At 40.1% G+C, this 10,834-nt stretch overlaps 1 protein-coding gene across 1 annotated transcript; it reads left to right on the plus strand.

Annotated features, from left to right (window-relative positions):
* The first annotated feature begins 1,093 nt into the window (after positions 1–1,093).
* Positions 1,094–4,123, plus strand: msx2b (muscle segment homeobox 2b). The gene is made up of 2 exons (XM_066646120.1): positions 1,094–1,523; positions 2,574–4,123. Exons 1-2 carry the CDS (start codon positions 1,256–1,258, stop codon positions 2,996–2,998), a joined length of 693 nt encoding a protein of 230 aa, XP_066502217.1. The 5' UTR covers positions 1,094–1,255; the 3' UTR covers positions 2,999–4,123.
* The last annotated feature ends 6,711 nt before the right edge of the window (positions 4,124–10,834 follow it).

Genomic DNA, 10,834 nt, shown 5'->3' on the forward strand with positions numbered 1-10,834 from the left:
ATGGCATGAGTTGGTTATGTACACAAAAAAATGCTGGCAGCTCTGTTTTTTTGTTAAATAATAATAAAAAATAACACCATTAACAAAATCTTAACTCTATTACATGTTAATGTTTTTGGCTTTTTAATAGTTTGGTTGTATTTAATAGTTTGGTTGTATTTAATAGTTTGGTTAAGTGGCTGTAATTGTTAGACCTCCAGACATCGAAAATGGTTAAAACTGAAAATTTAGGCAGCGTTGTGATTTAAAGCAGGTGTCAATGGGATCTCTATCTGCGTCTGCATCTTTTGCAGCGAAGGGGACATATATTTGGGACTTATTTGTTTATATCAAAGTGTGGTAACGACAGAGAATATCATCTTAAATTGGGACGGTGTTTTTATATATGTAATTAAATGTGTGTTGTTTGTGTAATGTGGTGTGTATGGTATTGTACTTGTAATAGAGCTGTTGTGGGATGCAAGACAAATTTTAGAGAACCCTGACTATAAGTGTATTGTATTAACAACTTTAAAGAATGATTTAAAGACGTCTTAAATACAGCATTTTGTTAGGTGGAAGTGTTGCATAGTTGTCTTCTTCAATTAAAAATATAGAACCAGCACCAGGGCCCAGGGTTTTGGGTAAACCCTGGCCTCATAACCCTTAGGAGTCTGGTGTTCTCCCTGTGTCTGTGCGTGTCCGCAGGTGTAAGTGTGTGATTGACTGTTTGAGTATGTGTTGTCCTGTGGTGGATGGGCGCCTTGTCCAGTTTGTGTTTACCTAACTTGTGCCCAGTAATTTGGTGATCTCCGGACCCACCCTGACCCTGAACAGGATGAAGTGGGTACAGAAATCTGAAATGAACGAATGAGTTCAATTTATAGAGTTCGATTTATAAAGTCCAAACATTTGTAGTGCGACATTAGGTTGTTGATCATTTCTGCCATATAACTTTAATGTATCACTCCGCCAAAAGGATAATTTAACTAATACGATCTATTTCTGAACATTGACGAGCCAATCAGAAGCCAGAGAAGGGCGAAGGAAGCGCGTGGCGGCAAATTCGGCAGCATTCCTATTGGTCGAGAGTCTGAGGGCAGTGGAGCGACTTTTACTGACACTGAAAAGTCTCAGAGAGGTTGAAGGGAAGGTACGCCTTCTGCTTCAGTTAAAGAGAGGCCGTCCAGCACGGAGGGAGAGAGCGAGTGAGTGAGAGATAAACTGCGGAGTTATAGAGGACTGTCGTACGGACGCTTTTGTCCGCGGCAGCTCGATGGAGGAGCGCAAACTCTCCGTTAAGAGTCACCCTTTCAGCGTGGAGTCGCTCATGGCGAGCGACAGAAGCGCTAAAGAAGGCCGACAGAGCCCGACAGACTCCTGGGCCACAATGGCGAAAACTCCGCTCCCTTCTTACCGAAGCGAGGACGCTCCTTCAGAGGAAAGTCGACAGCACTTTATCCAGAGTTCTCCGGTGAAGTCCGAGTCCCCGGAGCCAGAGGACTGCGCCGCCTGGGTCATTACCTCAGCTTTCCCTCAGCACCGTAAGTTCGTTATTTATGGCTCCGCGGTTCGGCTAATTTCACTTGTAAAAGGAATATATACATATATATATAAATATATAAATTTGTATGTGTTTTTTTTGTTTGTTTGTTATTTTTAAAAAAAAATGAATTTAGTTTAACGGTAAAGTCAACAAGAAATTTGAGTCCGGTAACAGCTCTGTTTGTAAACAAAAACATAAAAACGTCCGTTAAAAATGGAACAGTAACGTTGTGTAGTGTCAGCTAATTATATCTTCTTTAAAAAGCCTTTAAAATGTATTTTATTCAATTTACATTTTTAAATCTTGTAAAAACGACCATAGTTAGCGATAGCTGTTAAATTCTGGGACAAACACCTGCCAGTGGATATTATAACATGACCTCGAATTCACACTCGGGGAACCTCTGAATTAAATGTGTTCAGTTTATAGTCTTTATCCAGTGGTACACAATGATTTTGAGATAAAGTAATTTTGTCTCCATTACCCAGAATATCTCCAAAACCTCTGAACTTTACAGGAGAAGGGAAAGACTTACTTTTGATGAAGTTAAATAAGTTGTTCATCATTACATTTAACATTTAAATAAATAGAAGTCATTTTATCTTAAAGAACAACACAAAAAAGGCTCTACAGGGTTTTTTTCCTCTTTTAAAAATATTATGTTAGAGCCACTGTGTGCTGTAATTGTTTTCAAATCAAAAATCTTCATTTGTGTGTGTGTGTGTGTGTGTGTTTTAAATTGACTGTCATTTGCACACAGCAGTTGTCTTTCAATTTCGTATTGAATGGGCCAATAGAAATACTCCAAAGTGACTTGGAATAAAACCTTTCTACATTGACATCCACTGAAAATTAAGCAGGTTTTTTTCACTTCTTCTGTAAAATTACTATTTTGGGAGATTAGTTTTTTTAATTGGACAGCAAAATATAAACGTTATACCTGCACAGTATTGTGAAAACTATTATGCTTACAGTTCTCTCTGTTAAACAGTGATCTTTTTGGTCTTTGCCCGAGTGAAATAACACATATGTATTATGTTTTCCACAGGCCAGGTAAGTCCACCCTGCGCTCTCCGTAAACATAAAACCAACCGCAAGCCTCGAACACCCTTCACCACTTCACAGCTCCTTGCCCTAGAGCGCAAGTTCCGACAGAAGCAGTACCTGTCCATCGCAGAGCGAGCTGAGTTTTCCAGCTCCCTCACACTTACAGAGACACAGGTCAAGATCTGGTTCCAGAACCGGCGAGCAAAAGCTAAGCGACTGCAGGAGGCAGAGCTGGAGAAGCTGAAACTGGCCACAAAACCAGCCTTGCACCCTGGCTTCCCACTGCCTCTCAGCCTCGGGACACACTTCCATTCAGCCGTGTCACTGTACGGACAGTCATATCCCTATCAGAGGCCTCTGCTGACTGTCCCTCCTGCAGGACTTTATGGGACGCCGCTGGCTTATGGCATGTACCACCTGGCCTGAGGAGGCAGCACTGTGGACCGGACTGTGGGAATACAGCACAGAGAAAGACGGTGTTTACCTGCTTGGATGCAGCCAAACTTAAGCAAATAACAAAAAGCAATTTGTGCACAAACCCCCAAAGTGCCTGATATGGATAATTCTGATATTTCATTCCGCCAACCAATGATGCAGAGACTAATTTTGATAGTGATTTGTGGATGGATGCAAATCTTGTCTAGTTTGTGTACATGCATACCATGCCATTGGATGCAAAATTCGGATGTCCCTGGTCAAATTAAGATTATTTTTCAAAGTGAAAATAAATGTATACATGCTCTACAGGGGAGTTTATTGGATATATCATCATCATCTTTCCTCCTTAATCAATTTCAGGGTTGTGTGTATATATATATATATATATAGTGACCCTGATGTATCTTTTGCACATTTTATATTAAAATTTTTTCCAGTATATTCAGTTCAACAATTAATGTATGAATTCTCATATTTTTCACATGGAAAATCAACAGACGTAATTTGACCAGGGATATCCATAATGATTCTTCAGGCAACTGTATGTGTGTTTATATGTGAGCGTGTATGAGTGGTCCAGTATGTTCTTTTCATTCACTAGTGTAATATATTGTAATACTAATTATTTCATGTACAACTTATTGGTTGTGAGATGTTCCATTGCAAATGTTGATATAGTTCGGTTGGTTTAAAAAGACACACGCAAAATCATGATTAATTGGCATTGATCTTTTTTTTTATTTCATGTTTTAACAGGCTGTTTTATTTTTTAATATCCTTCGTAATCCCAACATGACAAATGGCAGGATAAATACCAAATCTAAAGGGCTATGCATTATGAATAATAAAAAAAAAAGATCTAGCCCCATTTGTGTGAATTATAAAATGCTAACTTATTTTCCCTCCAGGCTCTTATCAGTCTTGTTCAGCACTCACTGTGGAAAGCCAAAATGATTTTGTAGCCGAAATATGGAAGTTCTATTTTTGTATTCTGTTTTGCATATGCTTTCCTCAGACCCCTTTGAAAGGGGTCACTTTGTACAAATAATGTAAAACAGATTTTCAAGGGTATATTTCTTGTTTTTGAACGGAGAATAAACTTGTCACGTCTTTATAACGCCAATGTTAAATGTGTTTCTTGTTGGTTTCACTTCTCTTTTGAGGAGAGCTCACTTTATTGTTTAAATCCCTACCATGTTGAGGTTGAGCTATACCAGCTCTTCAATAAAACAGATCTCAATACACTCTTCTAATGTGAAGCGTTTGAGGTCTGGCTGATTGTTTGAACATGTTCTTGTGTGTTGGACTGTGTGCTCACATCATGTTAACGTGGCTTTGGCTTTGCTACAGCATGGTGTTGTACATTATTCAACATTATTAGTCCAGTACTTAGCACTTCAAACAGCCTCTTGAGGAAGTCGGACGCTTGCGGTTTATTACTCACACTTCTTTCCCGCATCGCTCTGCCTCGTTCATCAAGTGTCAGCCCTATAAATGAGGTGCCCCCATAAGTGGTCAGTGTGTGGCACCACTTACAAGTCCTGCGTGACTTTGATGTAATGAGGAAATTGTTTATGGGGCCGCACTCTATTTACGAGTTACCCTCTAATCAAAACAAGGCTGGGGGGCATAGTGCCATGAAAGTGTTAGAGCCCGCAGCCTAATGAACTACACATTTGGCAAGGCTGCTCTTAAGACCGGCTTTTTATAATCGCAGGTTAACTCAGCTTGCTATCTGACTCATTATGGCACTATTTATTCTGAAAGGTGTGAATTCCTGATACACAGGCTGTTTCCTGTGTTGCACTGTTCTGTCCATCAGTCTTTGACAGCATGTTGCTATATGTAGCATGTAGATCTCTGGGGTTCATATGAAGAGAGCAGAAGTTTATCATTTCATTAGTCCTACATCTGGTGGTTTAGTTCAAAAGTCGACAATTAAAACAAGACTTTGCACCCATGGAGGACTACAAACCTACAATTCTAGTGCTTCGACTCCTCTGAGAAGGCTTTTACACCTAACATTAGAACATTTCTATAAGGATTTTATGAGAGCATTAGTGATTTCAGGCTCTTGTGTTGGAATTGCTTTTGAATCACAGATGTAACTCCAACTTCAAGAAGGCAGTTTCGCAGCTCCAAAGCCCAGTCATTGAGGCGCCTAATAAACCTCTAGCTGCTACTTGAATGTGGTGACCTTAGGCTCATGTGCAACTGCTCCAGCGTTTCCAATTTCATTTGATACTTTTCAGTGTGTTCATTTAAACACCTATGTCCTGAAAGGGTGCCCCTTAATGTAGCTGAATGTATTAGTTATAAAGGGTGTCTACAAATTTTGTCCAATTAATTTAGACTAGTTGAAATACCATGTAAATACCAATAGCATTTGCTGGATTTATTATTTTGTAAAGAACATAATAGGGGGCCCTACTTTTATCTTTCTCTACTCAAATGATCCCTTGCTGACTTGCTGATTCGATCCCCAGAGCCAGCAGGTCATGACTGAAGTGCCATTGAGCAAGGCACCTAACCCCCAACTGCTCCACGGGCACTGTGGCTAGGGCTGCCCACCGCTTTGGGCATGTGTGCACCGTGAAAGCACAGTGGCCAATAAGGTGATTCTAATTCTAATTACAAGAGCTGTTCACAGTGGTGGGGATAGAAACCAAACATCTGAAGAGTTTAATTACTCTAAAAGATTCATCTTATAAAGTCATTACATGAAATCATAAGAAATGTATTGTTTCTAATTTATCAACATTTTTACATTTACATATGTGGTCACTTTAGATAATAAATAAAATTGTGAATGTATTTTGAATTGTAAACATTAGTTCCTATCTCACTGTTTTAAAAAAAATTGATTGAAGTGAAGGTGGCGTTGCTGTCACACAGCTCCAGCGACCTGGGGTTGTGGGTTCATGTCCCGCTCTGGGTGATTGTCTGTGAGGAGTTTAATGCATCCTCCACGTGTCTGTGTGGGTTTCCTTCCACAGACGGATTGGCTACTCACAAAAGTCCATAGATGTGAGTGAACGTGTGAGTGTGTGTCTCCCTGCGAAGGTGAGGTGTTTTCCAGCCTTGCGCCCAGTGATTCAGAGTAGGCTCCAGACCCACCGCGACCCTGAACTGGAAAAGTGGTTACAGACAATGAATGATTTAAGTGTTCTCTGGTAAATCATCAATCCTAAAACTAAATGGCTGTGTTTATATTTTATCCTTGTATTTATGCATTTTTGAAAAGTTTGAATCTTGCTGTAATTATGTTGAAAATATTTATTTTCAGTTGTGATACTCTTCATTGTTGTTGTTGTTGTTCTTTCATCACGTCCCAATGATTGTATAATTCAGTTTCAATTACAGCGGTGTATATCAAGTTTCACTGCCATTCACATCCTCTGCTGGTCACAGACAGGATAACACCCACTAATCCCTGCTGTGAAATGACTGATGGTTTCTGTTAGTGAAACTGACAGTGTTGTTTGTGGAGTTTGCAGCACTGTTACAATTGAGAGAAACTTGCATATTAATATTTTGTTATAGTTAGATAACAGCAAACAGATCAGGTGTATGTACATATTGGTATTTAATAGCCAATACAGTAAGACTGAATGCTTAAGACAGCTGGCCATACTACTTGCACAAATGCTCGACCCCCACAAAAAAGCAGGAGGAGGACCTCTAGTGGTCCTTCAGAATTGCAGAACATCCCACTTTGCCAAATCTGATACACTGAGGCCTAGTCCATGCACACATTCGTGCTTTTTTGCTTCTATTTCTACAAACATCCTGTTCACACAAGCATTGTTTTTAAAACTTTGTCCACATGGAAACATCCTGAAAACATGTCTGTTTGCCCTTCAGTGTGTGGGCAGAACAACTCATGCAACAACAAATTTCCTTAACAAGTGAAAAACATCTGTTTTCAGTGACCGATAAGCAGTTCATTTTGACGCTTTTCTACTACTCTGCTCAACTCTTTACTCTGATTTTTGCTTTTCTATTAGGCAAATTTTGTACCTGGAACCTGGAACCGGGTACTTTTGTGTACCTGCTCGCTTTTGATTCCAAATGAGCCAAGCAGGAACTAAACACTGCAGAGCACTGACTTGCCAGATAGATTTGTCAAATGTGATGCAACGCAGACTTCCGGCACAAACTGGTTTTATCCACCTCACACCTGCAGCTTATACAATTTGAAGAGGATTGGTGATCAAGGAAAGATTCCATGTGTGCAGCCCCCAAGCAATTAGCTTGAGAAGTGCACTCTGTGATTTCTGGAGTGAGCGAGAAAGCTCCTACCTCTACTTTTGGTATGAATTGGAATGGCATCAATATTCCACCTCATTACCTGAACTCATTAATGCTGTGTACAGGCTGAAAGCAATGTACACACATCTAGGCTTTCCAGAGGAGTAGAACCAGTTACTGCAACAAAAGAGGAACAAACTCACAGCAAACACTACAAATGAGAGCAGACAAGGATGAAAACTAAGCTAAAAGTGACCAAATGAGTGCAAAGAAAATATAGAACCAAATTAAATCTGTGAAAAAGAGAGTAGAGAAGGAAGGGTACAAACTAAAACTGTAAAATGAGAGTGGAGAAGAAGCAAAAACTGTGAAAAAGAGTAGAGAAGGAAGAGTAGAAACTAAAACTGTAAAATGAGAGTGGAGAAGAAGCAAAAACTGAAAATGAGAGTAGAGAAGGAAGGGTACAAACTAAAGCTGTAAAATGAAAGTGGAGAAGAAGCAAAAACTGAAAATGAGAGTAGAGAAGGAAGGGTACAAACTAAAACTGTAAAATGAGAGTGGAGAAGAAGCCAAAACTGAAAAAGAGTAGAGAAGGAAGGGTAGAAACTAAAACTGTAAAACGAGAGTGGAGAAGAAGCAAAAACTGAAAATGAGAGTAGAGAAGGAAGGGTACAAAATAAAACTAAAACGAGAGTGAAGAAGAAGCCAAAACTGAAAATGAGTAGAGAAGGAAGGGTACAAAATAAAACTGTAAAACGAAAGTGGAGAAAAAGCAAAAACTGAAAATGAGAGTAGAGAAGGAAGGGTACAAACTAAAACTGTAAAATGAGAGTGGAGAAGAAGCAAAAACTGAAAAAGAGTAGAGAAGGAAGGGTAGAAACTAATACTGTAAAACGAAAGTGGAGAAAAAGCAAAAACTGAAAATGAGAGTAGAGAAGGAAGGGTACAAACTAAAACTGTAAAACGAAAGTGGAGAAAAAGCAAAAACTGTGAAAAAGAGTAGAAAAGGAAGGGTACAAACTAAAACTAAAATGAGAGTGGAGAAGAAGCAAAAACTGAAAAAGAGTAGAGAAGGAAGAGTAGAAACTAAAACTGTAAAACGAAAGTGGAGAAGAAGCAAAAACTGTAAAAAAGAGTAGAAAAGGAAGGGTACAAACTAAAACTAAAATGAGAGTGGAGAAGAAGCAAAAACTGAAAAGAGTAGAGAAGGAAGAGTAGAAACTAAAACTGTAAAACGAGAGTGAAGAAGAAGCAAAAACTGAAAATGAGAGTAGAGAAGGAAGGGTAGAAACTAAAACTGTAAAACGAAAGTGGAGAAGAAGCAAAAACTGTGAAAAAGAGTAGAAAAGGTAGGGTAGAAACTAAAACTAAAATGAGAGTGGAGAAGAAGCAAAAACTAAAAATGAGTAGAGAAGGAAGGGTACAAACTAAAACTGTAAAACGAAAGTAGAGAAAAAGCAAATAGATAAAAAATTGCAAAAATCAGTGCAGAATATAGAGAGCCAAACTAAAACTGCAAAAACGAGAGCAGAGAGGAAATTGAACAAACCACATCTGAAAATGAGCGGAGAAGAAAGAACAAAACTGAAACCAAGCTAAATCTATGAAAACGAGTGGAGAATGAAGAGAACCTAAGACAAACTGAAAAAAAAAAAAAACATGCATAAGGACGAAAACAAAGCTACAAATGCAAAAACAAAAGTGGAGAATGTTCCAACATCTAGTATATATAGATGTCCCCAGATAATCAGAGCCTGTTACTGCATCAAATTCACTCAATACCCTTGAATTATAGAAGACATTTTGAATGAGCAAGTGTCCACCTACTGCAAATATATCTGGACATATAATGCATCTCTTCAGTGTCTAGACACTACAAATAACAAAATCACAAAACTAACCAACTACAATACATCAGTAACTCTACATTTACACTGAGCTACATTCTTTTTCCTACATAGTTAAGCTCTGTGTACTTTTGCCCTCTACTGGCTGGCATGAAGATAATTGCATAGCAGTTGAGCCATCACTGAAGATTGTGCTTGTTTTTCTATCAGTTCTGATCAGTAATAATATGGCACACTGAGCACACTCTTACTCAGAAGTGGAAATGAGCAGATGCTTCCAAACAGTTAGATGTGATCTTTTATTCATCGCCATTACCTGCCAGCTGTGACACTTCAGCTTAGGATCAGAGGTGAGGTGGCAGCAGCAAGTATTGTGTATTCAGATGTAACACACACAAGGCCAAAACTTGTTTATTCACCTACACACACTAATGTGTTTTAGAGGAAGTCTTCCAGTTCACTGCACAGTTTTAATGTATATTTAATCAACCTTGTCCATCCTCTTGGTAACATAAAGGCAACTCAGAAAGACATAGCTGAGACACGAAAATAACACCTGACTAAGAAGCTGCTGTTAGCACCATGGAAAATGAATGCACTCATTTATTCTCTATTTCTTGTCACCCACCTTCATTAGTCTAATGACTTGCATAAATGATCATGCGGTGTGGAAACCGGCTCCTTTTACATCAATATAGATTAGGTAACCCTGTTGTTTCTTGCATATTCTCAGACTAGAGATGGCATTTCAATAGTGATGGGTATTGATATTAGGTAGGTAACAGCAGAAATTGCTGCACTGGACAATTAAGGGAACATTCAATCATTATCTGTAACTGCTTATCCAGTTCAGGGTCACGGTGGGTCAGGAGCCTACACGGAGTCATTGGGTGCAATGCAGGAACCCACCCTGGAGGGGGTCCCAGTCCTTTAGAGGGCGACAACTATGGACACTTTTGAGTCGCCAATCCACCTACCGTCTGTCTTTTGGACTGTGGGAGGAAACCGGAGCACCCGGAGGAAACCCACGCGAACACAGGGAGAACACAACAAACTCCTCACAGACAGTCACCCAGAGGAAACCCACGAGGACACAAATAGAACACACCAAACTCCTCACAGACAGTCACCCGGAGGAAACCCAAGCGGACACAGGGAGAACACAACAAACTCCTCACAGACAGTCACCCGGAGGAAACACACGCAGACACAGGGAGAACACACCAAACTCCTCACAGACAGTCACCCGGAGGAAACCCACGCAGACACAGGGAGAACATACCACACTCCTCACAGACAGTCACCCGGAGGAAACCCACGCAGACACAGGGAGAACACAACAAACTCCTCACAGACAGTCACCCGGAGGAAACCCACGCAGACACAGGGAGAACATACCACACTCCTCACAGACAGTCACCCGGAGGAAACCCACGCAGACACAGGGAGAACACAACAAACTCCTCACAGACAGTCACCAGTAGCGGGACTTGAACCCTGCTACACTACCTGCCGCGCCACCATGCTGCCGTTAAGGGAACATGTTTTACCATTTTTCCACATGTTGACACAGTTCCCTGGTGTCTTAATGAAACAATTGTGACATGCTTTGTTTAAAACACCACAAGAATCAAACACCACAGCGGTGTTCTCCCGCTGTCTAAACAGCCTTCTTCCGAATGGCCGGCTTCTGCGCCTGTTCCTTTAAAGTTACTGTCCACTCTTT

The sequence above is a fragment of the Hoplias malabaricus genome, chromosome 15, assembly GCF_029633855.1.
Source record: "Hoplias malabaricus isolate fHopMal1 chromosome 15, fHopMal1.hap1, whole genome shotgun sequence".
In the NCBI taxonomy this organism is placed as follows: Eukaryota; Metazoa; Chordata; class Actinopteri; order Characiformes; family Erythrinidae; genus Hoplias; species Hoplias malabaricus.

What these genes read in the sequence shown, in the direction of transcription:
- msx2b (XM_066646120.1), top strand. Translation starts at nt 1,256, where the DNA reads ATGGAGGAGCGCAAACTCTCCGTTAAGAGTCACCCTTTCAGCGTGGAG. An exon ending in CTCAGCTTTCCCTCAGCACC is followed by an intron (nt 1,524 to 2,573) that starts GTAAGTTCGTTA and finishes TGTTTTCCACAG; the next exon opens with GCCAGGTAAGTCCACCCTGC.